The 20,672-nt window shown below is 42.1% G+C and overlaps 1 protein-coding gene across 5 annotated transcripts in view; it reads right to left on the bottom strand.

Moving 5' to 3' along the window:
• The window catches only part of Mcm8 (minichromosome maintenance 8 homologous recombination repair factor), a 30,199-nt gene that overhangs the window by 3,188 nt on the left and 6,339 nt on the right, over positions 1 to 20,672 (bottom strand). For 2 of the 5 annotated variants that reach the window (NM_001106514.1, NM_001431517.1), the window contains 11 exon segments: positions 980 to 1,056; positions 2,216 to 2,425; positions 2,947 to 3,166; positions 3,571 to 3,766; positions 6,705 to 6,846; positions 12,396 to 12,536; positions 13,492 to 13,522; positions 15,817 to 16,012; positions 16,234 to 16,385; positions 18,325 to 18,410; positions 19,736 to 19,934. In NM_001106514.1, the coding sequence (NP_001099984.1) occupies positions 980 to 1,056; positions 2,216 to 2,425; positions 2,947 to 3,166; positions 3,571 to 3,766; positions 6,705 to 6,846; positions 12,396 to 12,536; positions 13,492 to 13,522; positions 15,817 to 16,012; positions 16,234 to 16,385; positions 18,325 to 18,410; positions 19,736 to 19,934 (1,650 nt within the window). 5 annotated transcript variants of the gene reach the window in all.

Here is a 20,672-nt window from a genome sequence, read left to right as displayed (position 1 = left end):
AGGAAACAAGCAGCAGATGTAGCTCAGGCCTTAGGGGCAGCAGGGTGCCCTTCTGCCCATAAGCAGAGGAAAGGAGCCACAGACACAGAACAAGCGTGAGCACAAGCAAAGTGAGGTGAAGTCTCCCTACAGGGGAAGGGAGAAAATGATCATGAGCTCCACCCCCTATTGATCAGGACAGCAATAAGTGCCAGACCCTAAGACTTTTTTGTAACTTCTGATCTGACCTCAGTTTATGGCCTTGAGTCGGAGGAGGAGGACCTATGCAGTCTCACCTTCACAGGGTCAAATCTGGCAGACAGTAGTGTCCACTAGCATGCACCGCACTAGCACTGGAGAACACTATAATTGTGTGTACACATGCTCCAACACAAGTGTGAGATCGGAGAGCAGCTCTGTGGAGTTATTTCTCTCCTTCCACATTTACTTTGTTTCCAGGCATCAAGTCATCTGATTTGTATGCCAGGCACTGTTACTGCGCTGAGCCACCTTGTGACCCCCGTGGTAAAACCTGCCATGGCGGTCTCAAGTTGGACTGCAAAATCCTTGTTATTCAACTGTATAAAACTGTTATTCAGGAGCAGAGAGGAACTAGCAAAGCACGCTGATTCTGACATGAAGCAAACTCGTATCTATACATCTGCCTTTGAAGAAACAGGTATCACCTAACAAAATACCAAACGGAAGGAAGAAAGGACAGAGAAAAGAGGAGATAGAGAGAAAGGAGAAGGGGAGGGGAGGAAGGATAAAGGATTGGGAAGAGAGGTGAAAAAGAGAAGGGGAAAAAACAGATTCCTAAAAAAATTAAGCAAGGGGCAGCAAGATGACTGCGCAGGTAAAGGTGTTGCCAAGACTGTGAGTTCAATCCCTGGGACCCATGTAGAGGAAGGAAGAACTGACTTCCAGAAGTTGTCCTTGGATGTCCACACGTGCAGATGCACTGCCCCCCACCACATAAAAACATTAGTGCTGATCTTACCTATGCTTCATAATTTCAATTATATCTTCAGCGTCTTCTTTAGTTGCTTCCTCTCTCAATTCTAACCTTGCTCGTGCCTGTGAAAGGAAACAACTATTGTACAATGAAAGACAAAGACTTCCACCATTTACGCAGAGGCTTGTACCAAAGCTTAATCAGCCATTGCATAAGGAGGGCTAGGTACTGAAGATGTTAAAATACACTGTATGCATGCAGGCAGTTCAAAGACTAAAAAGAGTTTTTAAACAGTAGAAAAGTATACAAATGGCTTAAAATATAGCCAAAATTTACTTTCACCTACTAATATGTTTTGTGAGTGTTTATTTCAGGAGATTTTGTTACGAAAATGTGTTTTCTCTTGCCTTTTACTATCAGGAAATCAGTTTATATGAACTAAAATAACAGAGGCGTCAGCCATATTTTAGGATCAAAAGAACCTTAACATCCGACACAGCTAGCTGTACCTGCAGCAGTGCTCAGAGCACCCTGCAATGTGACAACAGTCCTGCTCTTAGAAGGGTTGCCCACGCCTACAGACCTGTCACGTAAGCAAATGGTCAAGACACTCGGCAGAGTCCACATTCCCATATGCTCAAACTGGGAGCCCAGGATTCTAGGTAATCCCACCACTTTTCAGACACTTTAGAAATCTACAGTGCCATTTAAAAAAATTAAATAAACGCTGCTTGGAATAACTGGTCCTTTGCCTAGAAAGAAATCTGTAGCTTTACTATGTTACAAAAGTGACTCAATCTTCTAAAAGAACTTTTTTTTTTCTTTTTTTCCGGAGCTGGGGACCGAACCCAGGGCCTTGCGGTTGCTAGGCAAGCGCTCTACCACTGAGCTAAATCCCCAACCCCCTAAAAGAACTTTTTATTCACCCACTTTTGATGTCTCCTAGGATAATAGTGAAGAAAACTAATCAAAGGAGAAATCATAATGTAACACACAGACAGACACACACACACACACACACACACACACACGCACATGCGAGCGCATGTGCACACCCTCAGTCTCCCTTCAGGGCTGGAGACTGAACCTAGGGCCTGGCACGGGCTGAGCGAGCACTCAAGACCACTGAACGACACCACATCTTTTCTCTCCTTTTACTTTGAGACAGGTCTCATACAAAGTCAGAATCCTGAACAACGGAGCTTATAGGTTTGTGTCGTTAGGCTGAGCTCCTCCCCTTTTCCTCTAGTCACAAAAGGCACGAATGCAAAATACGCAAACCTCCGTCAGACGGATCAAAGATTCCAGCTGCCGAGTGGTGATGGGCGAGCTGCCCACGCGCTGGCTCTGCTTGCGCAGCTCCAGGTAGAAATCCTGAAGAGCCTGAGCAGCTTCCGTGGATAACCTTGGATGGACATACTGCCGTGCATAGCCTATGTACTTCCTCAGCAGCTGATGTGGAATCGGATCTGTCTTTTCTCCAGGAGCCACCTAGGATATGATGAAAAAAAATGGCTGAAAATCCTAGCTTGTTTAGGTAAATAAAGCTTCTCCAAATAAACCAAGCACTACGGTTATAGCTCCAATCACCATAGTTAGATCAGTGGTTCTCAACCTCACTAATGCCATGACCCGCTAACACAGTTCCTCATGTTGTGGTGACCCCTTTCCCCATAAATTCTGCTGTTACTTCATAACTTTAATTTTGCTACTGCTGTGAGTTGTAATGTACGTATCTGAGATGCAGGCTCTCTAATGTGTGTCTCCCCAAAGGGGTTGTGACCCACAGGTGAGGGAAGTGCTGCCTCAGAAGGTCCCAAAGCTGTAAATGTCCAGGCACAAGGACAAAGGAGAGTGCTACTGGTTGGTGGTAGATGCTGAGGTCTAAATCCAGAGCGAGCCCTGTGCGTGATGAACACACTATACCACTAAGACATACCTGCAGCCCCATCGCACACTGAATTTGCACATTTAAGCTAGAATGAAAGGAAATATTGAGCAAACATGTATACCTTTAGTCTTTCTGATAACGGTTTCTCGGAAACCACTTCAAGTACAGAAGTATTTGAGTCTTGACTGAGCACACGAGAGACTGTGGCACTGCTAACCGCTCTCTGCTTCCCAGCTCTTATTGCGATCACATGTTCAGAAAGTAAGTGGTCGTGCTGTTCATTTGGTGTATCTAACAAGATAAAGACCAAATCGAACCTGGACAGCAGGGCACTCCCCATCCTAGGAAGCAGGGAAAGAAGCAGTATCTGCAATGAGCCTTACTGAGGCTTAAAACAATTTCTGGTTTTGATGATAAGCAATGCAATACACATTCACAAGTATGTCTATGGGGTTGTTGACTACACCAAGGGTTTCCTAAGCAAAGGGGCTAAACAGCACGTACACAATAATTCATGGTGGTTTTCAACACGCTGATGTGTAGATTCTTTCCCACTCCCTTAACACTGACAACTGATCTAAAACCTTGGCCAGTTCCGCGTAGGCTATCAGGGCAACCTCACTGTCTTCAGGATTTAAGCACATTTCTGTACATTACTGGAGACCTCTGACTTCTATGGGCTATCTACTGATACTCAATTATCCTTTCCTTACTGACTCACAGATATACACTTGAAGAAACTTACTTTAAATTCTCAGAAACTGTCCTCGCTTTATTGTAGTGTCCTCCGACTGGATTTGCCGCAGCAATAATGGAGGTTCTTGCAGGGAGGCTGCAAACCACACCGGCCTTAGCAAGGCTAATGCTCTGCTGTTCCATGGCTTCTAACAAGGCTTGATGCTGATTCCCCATTTTATCAAATTCATCTATTCCACAAATGCCTACAAGCACAGTAGAAAAACAGACAAAACACCTTTCTCTGGTCAGCTTCCAAATTTGTAAGAAGTTCTTTCCATTTAATTTTAGAATTTAAAATTATCAAATGTCATTCATGACTGCCATATTTTACAGCAAATGATGCATCGGTCTCATTACTAAACTTTGTGCTATGACTTGTTCTCCACCCTCCATGGGTAGCACATGTGGCAGCCCCAAACATGAAGATATACAAGTCTTAAAAGGATCAAGAGAACCAGTTAGGTAAGACACAAACATCTAAGAAATGTACTCTCCAAACTAGGTAGGGAAAAGGCAGATGAACCTCTTGAGTTTGAGGCCAGCCTGGACTACAGAGAGTTCCAGGACAGTCAGCACTACACAGTGAAGCCCTGTGTGGGGAGCTGGGTGTGGTGTGGGGTGTGTGAGTGTGTGTGTGTGTGTGTGTGTGTGTGTGTGTGTGCGCACAGGACTGTGTAGCAGCTTTCTGAAACAGAATACAGTTAGAATAGGGGAATGAAAGGGCTCATGGAAAAGGTGCTCCTTGAACTGAGTCTTAGGTAGGCTGTGTGCAGCAGTTTGGGCAGAAGAGCACACAGAGCTCCACACTCAGAAGACTCAACATGGCCCAGTAACAGGAGGTACTGATGGCACATGTGGAACACGTAACAGCACCACTGTTGAAGGATTTTGAGTACCGGGGATGAGACTTCCAAAGCACAAGTCCCTGGGGATCCTCACCACTCTTGTAAGCTTTCTCCTACTTCTTCACACCAGTTAGGGGCTCTCTGGTTAACTCACCTGTATTCTGTGGCCACCAAATCCTAGCCAGCTAAGCACATAGGAGTGACTGCTCATTAGCTTGTCTACATTTCAAGATCTATACATCTATTTTGTGGTGCTGGCCTTGAACCCAAGGCATCTTAGAGTCAGGGCTCTCTCACGCCCTTGAGGTTAATCCTGGTGCTACTTCGAGGTTCCTACTTCATGGAGCCAGTGTGTTGTTTCCTTTGTTACCTCTGCAACTGTGTTTTTTTCTCTGTAGTCGCTGGAGTTACTGTGAGCCTCTCCTCTTTATCTCTTCTCTCGTTTGGCAGGGTCAGTTTTGTGTATTAATCAATTTTTGTTTGTGTTTTTAAAACAGTTTGTGTGTAGCCCTGGTGGTCCTGGAACTAGTTCTGCAGAGCAGGCCATGTGCTGCAATAAAAGGTTACTGCTCCACTGCCTGGAGATCATCGTACCTCATTCTAATCTCATAAAACTCACGTGCTCATCAACACTTCCTGGGTAATCTTCATTTCTTGTTGGATTTCTTGTTGTTTGCTTAGACAGGAAACTTCTACTGCACTTTTTTTTTAAGATTTTTATTTTGTGTTTTACCTGTATGTATATTTATGAATGACGTGTGACCAGTGGGTACTGAGGCCAGAAGAGAGTCTCAGACCTCCTGGGCCTGTTAGAGATAGTTTAAGTTGCCATGTGGGTGCTGGGAAGTGAACCTGAGTCATCTGAAAGACCAGCAAGTGTTCTCAGCTGCTAAGCCATCTCTCCAGCACCTGGCCCATGGATATAAAGCACAAACAACCACCACAATCCTCAACTCTGTTGCCTGTCTGAATACAAATGTAAGTCACAAAACTTAACACTTAAAACTTTTTCTGATCATTTCATCAGATGCTAAAGGAAAATACTATTTTTTAAAGTAATAATTATTTATTTTACTTTGTATGCATTGATGTTTTGCCTGCATGTATGTCTGAGGGGTGTTGGATCTCCTAGAACTGGAGTTGCATGGGCTGCCATGTGGATGCTGAGCATGAACCCAGGTCCTTTGGAAGAGTAGACAGTACTCTTGCTTCTAGAACTCATTCTGTTGACCTTTCCTTTGTATCTCTCTCTTATACTTGTAAAATCCTTTTCTACTTGTCTAACAGTGTTGTTTAGCCTTATAATGTTTAGTTTATTTAAATATATGTGAGACATGGCACTGACTTAACATTTCACATCTTAAATCCGACTTGTAATGAATAAAATCTGGCAGATCGACAGTGAGGTATCCGTATCAGCACTATTGCCTCTACCTGACATCTCAGCAGAAGCACTCCTGCTTCTGAGGAACACCAGATGAGTGTTTGCCTCAGGAGGTATTTGCTGATTATTATTTGTACACCAGTGCTATATTCTAGGCATGCAGAACAGCACCAAAAATTAAAATTTTTTAGCCCTTGTGAAGCTTACATTACATGTGTCCCACAAGAGGCAGACTATTGAAACGTGGTGATACTTGCTATGAAAAGAAAGGTAGCCAAGGTAAGGAGAAGGTAAACTCATGGGGCAATCCTTCTAGAACGAAAGACAGCATCCATCTTCTTTCCTGCTTCAAGGTAACTAGAATTATTTTGAGCTAAGTCATAGTAATGCTCTCAATGAGCACTTACTGTACACATACAGGAGGCAGGAGGCACGAGAGTCCACAGGACAGTCCAATCCTACTCCACCCGGACTTACATAAAACTCCAAGCAAACAGTCACAAATGTAACAGGTTATGGAGCTGGAGTTGTAGAAACTATCCATATTTTATCTGATTATTGGATTCTGACATATTTGCTACAAGATTCTGAAAATAAATAACACCAGTTTCAACTGTATAATAGAAATAAAATGATACTTAAAATGATGTATTTTCAATTATTACTGAAAACGATACTCATTGTCAATTCACTGGTTGAGACAGTTCTGTCGCGATGACTCTCAAACTTTACGTAAATTCACTGAAATAAAGAGACTGACCAAGAGGTGGTGACACATGCCTCTAATTCCAGCACTTAGCTGGCAGAGGCTGGAGGATGCTGCTGAGGCAATCTGACCTTTAAAGCAAGACAACTGTTTCAAGAAGAAAAAGATGGTAAGCCTCAGAATCTTTAGTCCCTTTGGTCTCTCACCTTGGTCACCAAGTACCAGGGCACCAGCTTCCAAAGCGAAGTCTCCTGAGGAACTGTCTTTTGAAAGAGTAACCGTCAGACCAGAGCTGGTGGCCGTATTTCCACAAACATACACACCACGTGGCGCCACGTTGCATGCTGCCTATTTAAAACAAAGGTTTAAAAAATCATTCAGAGGGCTGGAAAAGATGGCTCAGGGGACAAAGTCTTTGCCATGCAGCATGATAACCTGAGTTTGGATCCCCAGCTCCCTTGTAAAAGCTGGGCACAGCAGTGTAACGTTCATAAGTTCATAATCCCAGTACTTCAGGAATGGAAACAAGCAGATCCCAAGGACTTGCTTGCCAGAGAGTTTACCCAAAACAATGAGCTCCAAAGTTTAGTGAGAGGCCCCCTCTCACAAAATAAGGTGCAGTCACAGAGGAAGAAACCTGACATTGTGACTTCTTCCATACAGTCAGTCAGTCAGTCAGTCTCTCTCTGTCTCTCTGTCTCTGTCTCTCTCTCTCTCTCTCACACACACACACACACACACACACACACACACACACACACACACACCACACCACACCACACCACACCACACCACACCAGTAAAGAATCACTGACCATCATAGTCAATGGATCAATCCCTGAACCTACATCTCATTTCCTTGCTAAGTCTTTTTAGGTTTTGATGTGCATTTATGTGTGTATCACAAATGTGCTGATGCCCATAAAAGCCAGAAGAGGGCACTGGTTCTCCTGGGGCTGGAATTAAAGTGATTCTGAGTCACCTGACATGGGTACTGGGAACTAAACTTGGGTCTTCCAGAAAAACAGCCAATACTCTTAATTGCTGGGCCACTTTAATTCCCCGAGACGGCCTCATGTAGCTGAGACTGTCCTCACACTCACTATGTGATGCAGAGGCTGACCTTGAAGTGCTGGTTTTACTGAGGTGGAGTATACCACCACAGTAGTCATTCTGTGTGTGCCAGGCAAGCATTCTATCCACTGTGCCATATACTCAGCTCTCTCTTGGTCTTTTTAGAGAATCCTAACAATGCTGATACTGAGGTGGTTTCCTAAGTAGTCAGAAGAAAGTAGGAATGTAATGTTAAGTGGTTCTGTTAGTAGTGCTCTATTTCTTTAAAAATGTGGCCTCTAATGTTACAGCTCTTTGAAATTGTTTTTTGATTTTGTAAGCGAGTGTGCCTGCATGTGTGCCTGTGCAGTCAATGATGGCCTTCCTCTATCACTCTCCACTTTTGTTGTTATTGTTGTTGGTGGTATTGGTGTGTGTGTGTGTGTATGTGTGTGTGTGTGTGTGTGTGTGTGTGTGTGTGTGTGTGTATGTGTGCGTGTGTGCATATACAGTTGATGGCTGCCTTCCTCCATCACTCTCCACTTTACTGCTGTGAGCCAGTGCTGCACACTGAACCAGAGGTTTGTCACTGTCAGCCAGGCTGGGATCAGTAAGCTGCTGAGGTTGACCCCAGCAGCACTGGGGATGCTGGCATGTGCGGCCGTGCCCAGCTACTTACATGGGTGCTGCTCTTATCCAGAGTCAATGCCCTAGCCTGACCAAGACTTTCAATGTTTAAAATAAAATTAACAATGTCCTTTCTTGGTATTAACATTTTCTCAGGACCAATAAATATATTCTGGAACCACTCACTTACCAAAAGGAACTTCTACACTAAAAAAAAAAAAGTGCCAAAATAAAAATATTTCACACTATAAACAAAACATATAAATAAAATTCGAGGCTACAATCAGTTACTGTGAAAGTAAATGCAGGCTTCCACATGTGTAACACTGATTCAAAAATCACACACACAATTCCACAAACCATAGAAGAAAGCTTCAATAACTCAGATCCCTGGATGCACCTTTTCCTGCATAACCATTTCCCCTTTAAAAATATTTATTTATTCAATCTGGCTAACCATTTCACCTTTACAAACATTTATTATTATTTCTTTTTTTAAATTGGATATTTTCTTTACTTATATTTCAAATGTTATCCCCTTTCCTGATTTCCCCTCTGGAAACCCTCTATCCCATCCCCCTCCCATTGCTTCTATGAGAGTGTTCCCCCACCCACCCACCAATTCCCTACCAACTCCCTCCCATCTCCCCACCCTAGCATTCTCCTACATGGGGCATTCAGCCTTCTCAGGGCCAAGGGCCTCTCCTCTCACTGATGTCCGATAGGGCCATCATACATACGTGGCTGGAGTCATGGGTCCCTCCAATGTGTACTCTTTGGTTGGTGGTTTAGTCCCTGGGAGTTCTGGGGGGTCTGATTGGTTGATATTGTTGTTCTTCCTATGGGGTTGAAAACCACTCCAGTTCCTTTTTTTAACTCCTCCACTGGGGGCCCCATTTTCAGTCCAATGGTTGGTTGAGAGCATCTGACTCTGTATTTCTCAGGCTCTGGCGGAGCCTCTCAGGAGACAGATTTATCAGGCTCCAGTCAGCATGCACTTCTTGGCACCCACAATATTGTCTGGGTTTGGTGGCTGTATGTATATGGGATGGATCCCCATGGATGGTCGTCTCTGCTCCACACTTTGTCTCTGTATTTCCTCCTGTGAGTATTTTGTTCTCCCTTCTAAGAAGGACTGAAGCATCACTCTTTGGTCTTCCAACTTATTGAGCTTCATGAGGTTTGTGGATTGTATCTTGGGTATTCTGAGCTCTTGGGCTAATATCCACTTATCAGTGAGTTCATAACATGTATGTGTGCTCTTTTGTGATTGGGTTACCTCACTCAGGATGATATGTTCTAGTTAACATCCATTTGCCCAAGAATTTCATGAAGCCGTTGTTTTTAATAGCTGAGTAGTACTCCATTATGTAAATGTACCACAATTTCTGTATCCATTCCTCTGTTGAAGGACATCTGGGTTCTTTCCAGCTTCTGGCTATTATAAATAAGGCTGCTATAAACATAGTGGAGCATGTGTCTTTGTTATATGTTGGAGCATCTTTTGGGTACATGCCCAGGAGTGGTATAACTGGGTCCTCAGGTAGTACTATGTCCAATTTTCTGAGGAACTGCCAGACTGATTTCCAGAGTGGTTGTACCAGCTTGCAATCCCACCAACAATGAAGGAGTGTTCCTATTTCTCCACATCCTCACCAGCATCTGTTGTCACCTGAGTTTTTGATCTTAGCCATTCTGACCGGTGTAAGGTGGAATCTCAGAGTTGTTTTGATTTACATTTTCCTGATGACTAAGGATGTTGAACATTTCTTTAGGTGTTTCTTGGCCATTTAATATTCCTCAGTTGAGAATTCTTTGTTTAGCTCTGTCCCCCATTTAATAGGGTTATTTGATTCTCTGGAGTCTAACTTCTTGAGCTATTTGTATATATGGATATTAGCCTTCTATCGGATATAGGATTGATAAAGATCTTTTCCGAATCTGTTGGTTGCTGTTTTGTCCTATTGACAATGTCCTTTGCTTTACAGAAGCTTTGCAATTTTTTCAAGTCCCATTTGTTGATTCTTGATCTTAGAGCATAAGCCATTGGTGTTTTGTTCAGGAAATTTTCCCCTATACCTATGTATTGGAGGCTCTTCCCCACCTTGTCTTCTATTAGATTCAGCATAGGGAATTTGATGTGCAGGTCCTTAATCCACTTGAACTTGAGCTTTATACCGGGTGATAAGAATGGATTGACTTGCATTCTTCTACATACTGACCGCCAGTAAAACCAGCACCATTTGCTGAAAATGCTATCTTTTTTCCACTGGATGGTTTTAGCTCCTTTGTCAAAGATCAAGTGACCATAGGTGTGTGGGTTCATTTCTGGGTCTTCAATTCTATTCCTTTGATCTACCTGCCTGCCTCTGTACCAATACCATACAGTTTTTATCACTATTGCTCTGTAATACTGCTTGAGGTTAGAGACGATGAATCCCCCAGAAGTTCTTTTATTGTTGAGAACAGTTTTCGCTATCCTGGACTTTTGTTATTCCAAATGAATTTGCAAGTTGCTCTAACTCTTTGAAGAATTGGGTTGGAATGCTGATAGGGACTGCATTGAATCTGTAGACTGCTTTTGGCAAAATGGCCATTTTTACTATGTTAATCCTGCCAATCCATGAGCATGGGAGGTCTTTCCATCTTCTGAGATCTTTTTCGATTTCATTCTTCAGAGACTTAAAGTTCTTGTCATACAAATTTTTCACTTGCTTGGTTAGAGTCACACCGAGGTATTTTATATTGTTTGTGACTATTGTGAAGGGTGTTGTTTCCCTAATTTCCTTCTCAGCCTGTTTATCCTTTGAGGAGAGGAAGGCTACTGATTTGTTTGAGTTAATTTTATACCCAGGCACTTTGCTGAAGTTGTTTATCAGCTGTAGGAGTTCTCTGGTGGAATTCTTGAGGTCACTTAAGTATACTCTGATATCATCTGCAAATAGTGATATTTTGACTTCTTCCTTTCCAATTTGTATCCCTTTGACCTCTTTTTATTGTCTAATGCTCTGGCTATTCATTTATTTCTATGTCAATGAGTATTTTGCCTGCATGTATTAAGTGCAGCACATGTGTGTAGTGCCCATGGAGGCCAGAGGAGGGCATCAAATCCACCAAAACTAGAAACACAGATAGTTGTGATCTGCTATGTAGATGCTGGAACCTGATCCAAGTTCTCTTAACCAATGAGCCATCCCTTCAGCCTCTGCTTTCAGATTTATTATAAACTTTGTTTCACTTACAACTAGGCAACCCTGCCTCAGCTATCAGGCTGTTCCAAGCGCTCGGAACAGAGTAAAGAGACCCAAACAGGATGCAATATTAATTAAAATGACTGGTTTAATATTTAGCCAAGGGGTCTAAAGAAGACACATGGTTAGGAAGAATGGCAGGCTGCCAATGCAATGGGAAGATCGCAGCCATCCTGTCTAAATATCAGGACCACCTTCAGGGAACTTCAAATATACAAGTATAGCTCCAGGCTGCCTATACCATGGTCAAATAGTTTCAAACATAACTGTGAGACATAGCCAGAGTGCTCAACTGCTGGATGACTGACTTCAACTCACCAAAGCACCAGGGAGTCCTTTGTAAGGGGGAGGAGCATCCTTCTAGAGGATACTGCAGCCGCCTACTAGTTTTCACTCTGAAAAAACCGAAAGCTTTCCAACAAACAGGCCATTGTGAACCTAAGAGGGGAACAGCAGCAGGCTCTGGCCGGCAGAGACTAAACCTTCTTTGGTGGCTAAAAACTGACTGGTCAGAGAAGCTGCATTGGTTTGGATTCAGAGACACAGTGGAGATGTATACAGATGGCTCCCCTACCTTTACCAGAATATTCTGAAGAGTAGTAAGAAGCTTATGTACTTATATGGACAGAATGCATAATCTATCTTTACTTCCTTTACTATCTGGTCATTGTAGTCACAGCACAATAGACTAGCACTACTAGGTGTAATAATGGTGTTGTCAGAAAAACAGCGTCTCATCATAGTTAATACCTCCACAGACCAAGATGCCTATGTAGTCTATGTGGCAGGAGGCCAGCTTGAAGTGAAAATAAGGCCAGATACATTGTATTACTCATGTGATACCCCAGTACCTCGATACCCCTAGACAAAGTAGATCCTCTACAACCCAAACATGTCATGCTTTGAGAAACATCACCTGCTGATTATGTAAACAAAAAGCAAAGTGCCAAATAACTGATTTTCTACCTGCAGCATCTGACTCTTCCCCAAGCCTGGATCTCCAACAATCAGGACGTGTGGGTCTCCTCGAATAGGAATCCTGTTTTTGTCATCTGCGTACTTCTGGCTACCGCCAAATAGCGCTAACATCAGTCCTGCTTTAACAAGCTCAAGAGTGGGAAGAGAGAACAGAAAGAGAAATGTAAAGATGATTAGCAGGAGACACTCCTCATATCTACAGCAGGAGGCACTCCTCATGACTACAGCACTAGTTTATCTGGAGACTATCCCCTCTGCAGTGCTGATGGAGCCCAAGGCTTAGTGCCTGATTAGTCAGGTGCTCAGCCCTGGGCTACACCACCAGCCAGGATATTTTTACCATAACTTTACTGTTTGATAATGTTTAAGAAGCAAAGCTAAGCATGTCTGCAATCCCAACACTTGAGATACAGACACAGGAAGAGTATGAGGTTCAATGCTATCTGGGGCAACAAAAGAAAACCTGTTCTTAAAAAGAAAAAAAGCGGGGCTGGGGATTTAGCTCAGTGGTAGAGCGCTTGCCTAGGAAGCGCAAGGCCCTGGGTTCAGTCCCCAGCTCCGAAAAAAAGAACCAAAAAAAAAAAAAAAAACAAAAAAAAAAACCTGCTATAACACAAATAGTAAGGCTAGAAGTATTTAAATCAAAAGGATCTTAGAAATTGCTAAGAAAAACTTTGTAAGACAACAATCCACTCCCAAGTGACAAAGCCAAACACCTGTTGGTGCTGACTTGGTGTCTCGTCACTTTGAAAAGTGTCCCTTCCCATAACTGTCGACAGGTTCAGGGATGTTATTTGCCTTCTACATTAACTTACAGATCAGTGCTTCTCAACCTCCCTAATACTGTGATCCTTTAATCCACTTCCTCATGTTGTGGTGACCCCACCAAAAAATGATTTCAGTGTACAGTACTACACAACTGTAATTTTGCTGTTATGAATTGCAACCCACAGGTTGAAAACTGCTGTTATAGAATGCTGATTCATATTAAAATATTAATGACTGGTAAGAGAATCTCACTACTTTAAAGTATTAATATTGACAACGATGTACTTTTTGAATGAAACTGAAGTAATATACTTACTTCATGACCAAAAATGACAGGACAAAGTGAGCTGAAAAACAGAATACAACTTTAAATTATAACTTAAATTACATAGGTCCATTGGAAGAACTACTTTACAATTTGCTTAATTTCCTTTATTTAGTATCAAAGGGAGGCAAATTTTTATCTCCTCAACCCCATAATTTTATTTTTATAGTAAATCCTTTAAAATCTTATTTATTCTATAAAGGGAAGAATGCTTTAAAATCCATGCTTCAAGGGAGTGCTTTCAAACCATCTTAAAGTAACTCAATCTACAGCTGATCTGACAGAACTAACATTAAAATGCACCATCATCAGGTCTTCTGCATTCTTAGTTATGTGTTTTATTTGAACAGACATCTTGAGAGCTGTACAGTAAAGTCACTGAAAGAGAACACTAATACATGAGCTCACCACAAACATTGTTATTTGAAGGTGGTATACGATTTCATTCCACTTCAGTTCAATTCAAGAGTCACATTAAGAATGTGAATAAATCTACAAGGGTTGGAGAGACAGCTCGGCCTGCAGAGTATTAGCTCTGAAACCATAAGGATCTCAGACTCCTAGCACCCATGTAAAAAGCCAGGGAGAGTGGTAAACTGGAATTCTAACACTGGAAGGTGAAGACAGAAGGAGACCTGGGGCTCATGGCCTGGCCCAGTCAACCTCTACACTCCAGGTTCACTGAGACAGGCCCAAAACATAAGATACTAACCAACAGAATCACAAGGAACATACTTGGTTGTCAACATAATGCATGCACACATTTTCATGTACACGTGTGTGTACACACAAATTTGATTTATGAATACATACATTTTGTAAACAAGGAACAAATAAAAAATGGATAGGGTAGAAACAAAGAATAAACTATGAATCTTTCTCCCTTTTTAATAAATATAAACAGAGACTGGTGCCCCTTGGAACTCATCTTAACGATGTTCTAGGCTAATGGCCAGTCACACCCTGCCAATCACCTCAAAGTCTATCACAGACTCTTTCATGGCTACAAAAGCATCGTCAGTAGACAAAACAGAAGTGCTGGGCTAGTCCTCCAATCTAGGCCCAGGAGGCAGCTAATGGTAACCACCTGCTCATTAGAGCACTGCAGCCTGCTATCCCTTCTCTGTAATACTCCTGCCTTCCTGCTATTTCTAAGCTCTTCTCCCAAATAAAAGGCACTGAATCAATTCACTGCTTCTAAACAAATCTAAACTGAAACATGTCATATAACATGTCTAAACTTGTCATATATTGGTAATTCTAATACTTCTCTGTTTTCTCATCTCGTATTGGTCAATGAACTTTTTTAAAGGTCCAGGATATAAATAATTTCAGCCTTGTAGACTATATAGACTCAGGCTTAAGTAATCAACTTGTAATGTAGAGGGCAGCTACTAACAACAGGCAAACGAATCAGGTGTGGGTGTTTCACCAAATATTAAAAAAAAGTCTGCCTCATTTGCCAATCTTCTAGATAAAGTGAAGGACCCTGAAAAACTACTTTGGATGATGAAATCACAAACAAGAAGACAGAAGGGAGAAAGGCAAACTGGTGACCAGGGCCAAAGGGCTGCTAGAGGTAACTTCACTTATAAGCAGTAAGAAGGACGAGGTGTCATGGCTGCTCCTTGGGCACCCGTTCAGACAACAGACAATTCCTATGTAGCTTACATATGCTGACCCGATCACAGCACTAGCTATCACAGAGTAAGTCGGGATGGCTATTTGGGGGGAAGTCTGAAGAGTTTAAGGACAAGAACTCAAGTAACTCAAAGGCCTTGGAAAAAGGGAGCATGGCAAGACCAACTTCCCCACAGAACACATTCCAAGTCTTCTTTCTTCACCGCTGCTGATGTGTTAAATTCAGTCTCATGATTTTCCCCATTATTTCAAAATTATCCCCAAACTGTCAGGATACCAAAGCATACTATATTATGACAAACTTGTCTTCTTTTACACCAGATACCGCTTTTTTCTGAAAAGGCGTCAGTATAAATACCCGTTGCCACGTGTATGGTTCTGTTGTTGCTACTCACTGCCACCACAGTGTAAGTGACTGAAGGTGGTTCTGTCCCTCAAAGCTTACTCAGACACCAAATGTCATATGACAGCATTTTGTATGATTTTATGTTATGAAGTACTCTTCATTTTTTTTAACCATTCATAAACATAAACTTTTACAGGTCCTAAAACAAGACAGCAAGCTAGATTTGGCTTACAGACTGGTTAGCCAACCATTCTGTCTAGATTTTTTGACCAGTAACAGGGCAAGCTGACAAGCATATCCCTAGGAAGCTCCCGGTGACTAATACATACTTGACAATGAGCTTGAGCAGGTTCTCTTCAGCCTGGATCTCTTGGATGGCATACAGGTCTTTAAGGGAGAACTCCATCAGTGTTCCATGCTTGCAACCATCCTCTGCAGTCTGGGCTTTCTGTCCTTTGCTGTTGCTAACAGAGTTTGCTTCAATGTACAAAAGGAACATGCACTTATCATTCTTAGATCGAGAACCTGTAAATTCAAAAGATTAAGTATTGTTTTCATTTCACATACAATAATTGACTAGGAATGGAATTTCAAGCATGAGCCACCAAATACTTTATCATACATAAGGAACAAGGCATTTCCTAAATTATTTGAGATGCGGGAGTATCTTATTCACAGAAAAAAGCTAACACATCACTGTTGAGAGATAGCGGTTGAGAAAGGGCATGAGAAGAGTTACAGCATACCTTCTTCACTATTTGAAACTTTGACAATTCCAGTAACAGTCACCGTATCTCCTGGGACACAGCTATCTACAAGATCATGAACAAGTTCACATTCTATGGTTCGAGGGATCCGACCAGCTTCTCTCTGTGCATCAGACATCAGCTCCTGGATTCTAAGGCATACCAAAGTTTTCAGTTAGAATATATCTTACATACAGTTGTTTCTTCAACTCAGGATCTGTATAATGCTGTTCTAGATGAAGGCAGGTGGGTTTGTAAGGAGTTCAATATAAAATATAAAATATAAAAAAATCACATTAGCAGTTTCCAATTCAGGATGGCAGAATAAATGTGTGTATTCATTTACCCAGCACTCCTCAAAAACTAACGAATAGGACTCACTCTTTCTAAAAACAAATAGTGGCAAGAAAAGCAAAATAAAGTCCAGAGCGGGCAAACAAAACTCACAAGCAATTTCTTTAATTACTCAGATAAATACATATCTTACACAGAGAAAAAAGCTAACACATCACTGTTGAGAGACAGCCGTTGAGAAAGGGCATAGAGAAGTAGCAACCCAGGTTCTCAGCGGAGTCTCAAGAGGCTCTCAAAAAATGGGGGTGGGGGGTGGGGGTGTGTGTTAGGGAAGGATGGGGATGGGGATGGCTGGAAGCAATGGACAGTACAGAAATAAGTGTTTAGAATTTCTTTGACGTGGGCAGTCCAGTAGGGAAAGAATAAAATTTACCAACGGGCAGTAAGAGCACTGTCCTATAGAAATGGACAAATCCCTTCTGAGAGAAGAGCTAAAATATCCATGAGGCTATTTCAACTCCAGAATAGAGCTGCCTCGTTCCAGCCTTTGAGAAGCCCAAACCAATTCAAGAACAATCAGAATAACCAGAACTCGCCATCTACTCAGGAAGGCCTGAGGAGGGGAACTTCCAACTCACAGAGAGCAGCAGAGATGATCCCACCTCTCCAAACAACTCACCCCATTTTTGAAGCAATTTTGAAAAGGCTAAGGAAGAGTTGGGGCAAGATCACATAGACATACATTGTTACAAAATTACTATCTCAATACCGTAACCACGAAGCAGGTGTCTGTAGAAATGACATAACAAAAAGCCACTCTAATTTAGAAAGCATGCAGAAAAATGAAAGTATGGCAAACAAAAGGCAACGGGTAATCTAGGGGCTGCATCTGACAGGAAGGCTAAAGAGAATCGTGGACAGTATACAGGACAGCTAAAGACAACTCCGGACAGAAAGTGCCGTGGGCCATGAGGATAACAGTACTCCTTCACCACTCCATAACTGCACAAATGAAGAGATTATAAGGTGGGGCAGAAGCGTCCAGCACCATAAAAGGAATGAGCGACAGAATAAATCAGACCTCCCACTAAGACTAAGAGCAGGGGAAATGACACAAACCTGACTCGCGAGCTGTAAAAGTCTTTTTTTTTTTTTCTTTTTTAAAGGGATGGTTTATGGACATAGACATATTATCAAGAAAACCTAGAATTACTGGATGAAAAAATCTAAATAAGGCTGGAGGCCTCAATGGTTAAAAGCACTCACTGCTCTACTAGAGGACCCAAGTTTGCTTCCCTGAACTGGTGAACTGCCTGTAACACAGCTCCAGGCTGATGTGCTTCTTCTGCCCTTAGATGCCCCTCTTCTGACCTCCATGGGCACTCACACTGACTGCATACATTCACATAGACATCTATACATAAAAAAATCTTTAAAAAATACAAAAATAATACCTGACCTTTAAAACAAGTCAAACAAGCCAATAAATGGTGTAACACGCTGGACAGAAAACGAGAGCCTATCATCAAATAGTCCACTTCTAAGTGGTCCTTTATCTAAAACCTCAATACTACAGTGCATCATGGGATGGGCACCTAATGACATCATTTAGATAGAAAACGAACACTTCTCAGCAGCAACGAGAGGGGATAGCAGCACTCTTTCTAGAATCCAGTAACCAATCAACTTCAAAGAGGCAATTACCGTTTGAAAGCACAGACTCATCAGTAATCACTGCCATCACAGATTTACTCAGCAGAATGAGAGCCTCTCTCTTATTTCAGTCCGAGTGCTTACTTGATCAACTGCCAGTCCATTGTGACAGTGAGAGGAGAACTGCGCAATGGCGTAAATGACCTCCCTCGACACGCAGGCACAGGACACTGCAACAGAAGACATTTACGTTCAGCTTCTGGCAAGCCATGATCATATGTTAAGAAAACTCAGTTATAACCTCTCCCACTTCTTGCTACACTCTTTGGCTATCATTCTTGGTCCTGTTGTAGCTGACCCCTCTCATCCTCTGTATTTCCCTTGCTATGAGTAGCCAAAGATCCCCGCTTACCTCCGTATCATGCACTCATTGCTTCCTCTGTCCCAGGCAGTCTCCCAGTTCTTGGCTCCTTGACTGTACCACCTCCTTCCAGACATAGGCTTTGACCCAATCTTCTACTTCTGAAAAGCCTTTCCCTAAGGATCTTCATTAACCCTCAGCTCCCCTCTAGCTCCCTGTGGTGTTATAAATAGGAAGATCCCCCAGATTCGTGTTTGAGTGCTTGGCCAGGGAGAGAGGCACTACTAGGAGGTATAGCCTTGTTGGAGGAAGAATGTCACTGTGGAGGCGGGCTTTGAGGTCTCTTACACTCAAGATATGCCCAGTGTGGCTCGGGTTTCCTTCTGCTGCATACAGATCAAGACGTAGAATTCTTAGCAGCTTCTCTAGCACTGTGTCTGCCTGGATGCCGTGTTTCTCACCATGATGATGATGGACTAAACCTCTCAAACTGTAAGCTAGTCCCAACTAAATGTTTTCATTTATAAGAGTTGCCATGGTTGTGGTGTCTCTTCACAGCAACAAACCTTAACTAAGACACACATACACGCCCCTTCACTGTTTGTGTGGTATAGTCACTTGACAAGTACTTCTCACCTCTCACCATGTACATTCAAGTTTTCCTATGTCAGTTTGGTTTTTTTGTGTGTTTTGGTTTTTTTGTTTGTTTGTTTGTTTTTGGTGTTTGAACCTCAAGATGCATTTATAAGCTTAACGTACTGTTATCATATATGCAACAGTCTAACTCCCTATCAGGAGCAGGAGTCAGTTGACAGACAGCATTCTGCCTACCAACTGATCTCTTTCCACAACAGTTGTCAATAGTCATGAATAGACTATAAACTCTGAACTTTGATAATGTGTATGAAAAGCCAAAACCAAACACGAGAAAGGTGGGACACCTCACTCTACCAGATCTATTTTGTAATGGTAACTCCACAGAGACACAGAGGAAGAATGACCCGGGTGAGGGTTCTTCCAGCCTTCTATACCAGGTAATCATGAGAGATAATGAAGTCTGGTGGTGTTGAGTTCATGTGTATGGCTGTTTGCTCTGCTACAGCTCTGTTCAAAAGCACTGGTAAATTTTCTGTAAGCTGATGTGCCTTCTCGGTAAAGAAGACAAAAGATATGGTCAATTAAAGAACATATCACCTTTGTTGGAAGATTGTATTTTCCATCCGGAAGAGGAAAGCTCTGAATCTCTCCACATGCAGCACACTGAAAAGCCATTTTGGTGCACAGAGGCTTTATGTTACTGACTCGAACCACTGTCCCTCTTATAGAGATGTACTTCCCATAGCAAGTTGCTCGGATGTTCTTGAGGTGTGTTAAGGGCTCATAGTTGTACACTCTAAAAATAAAACAAGAATGTGTCTCTCCATAAGCCTACAATGTACAGCGAGTCATATTTTCACAAGTTCCTTTTAGGCACAGCTACGGAATTCATCCCTCTGTATATCAGAAACCTCACAAGTTAAATTTTATTAAAAATGAAAAATGGTAACTCCCATATATTGCTGTCTAGGGGAAACGTGAGAGAACTTCCCTTTAAAGAAAAGGAAGAGTGGTGGTGCTCACCTATAATCCCAACACATGGGAGTAAGAGGCAGGCAGTTTTCTGAGGTTGAGGCCAGGTTGGTCTACAGAGCAAGTTCTAGGACAGCCAGGCCTACAGAGAAGCTCGTCTCAAAAACCAAAAATAAAAAAATATTCCAAAAGGAAAATGCTATGGGTTTCCAATTTTTGAACTCAGAAATCCACCTATCTGTGCTTTCTGGGACTAATGGTGTGCACTGTTACAAAATATCTTCTAAAATGTTGGTAGAGAAAAATGAAACTCTGAAGTTTAAAGTATTTTAAAAAACTGAATATACTACAAAGATAAACTGGAGAATATTTATTCTCTGTGTCAATGTAAATCTAAGAATTTAACAAGGCACACTCCATGAATTATTACATCTACACAGTAGTCTTGACAAGTTCAAATCTTCACAAAAGTTTTCAGGTCAGGAAATCAGCTTGAGTAGAAAAACGTTAATTGTATGATATCTTTGAATAATGTCAGGCAGGCTGATTTGATTATGGTATC

Source organism: Rattus norvegicus, chromosome 3 (genome assembly GCF_021556685.1).
Source record: "Rattus norvegicus strain SHRSP/BbbUtx chromosome 3, alternate assembly SHRSP_T2T, whole genome shotgun sequence".
NCBI classification, from domain to species: domain Eukaryota; kingdom Metazoa; phylum Chordata; class Mammalia; order Rodentia; family Muridae; genus Rattus; species Rattus norvegicus.
The sequence above is the reverse complement of the archived record's forward strand: the minus strand, read 5'-3'. Positions and strand labels throughout refer to the sequence as shown.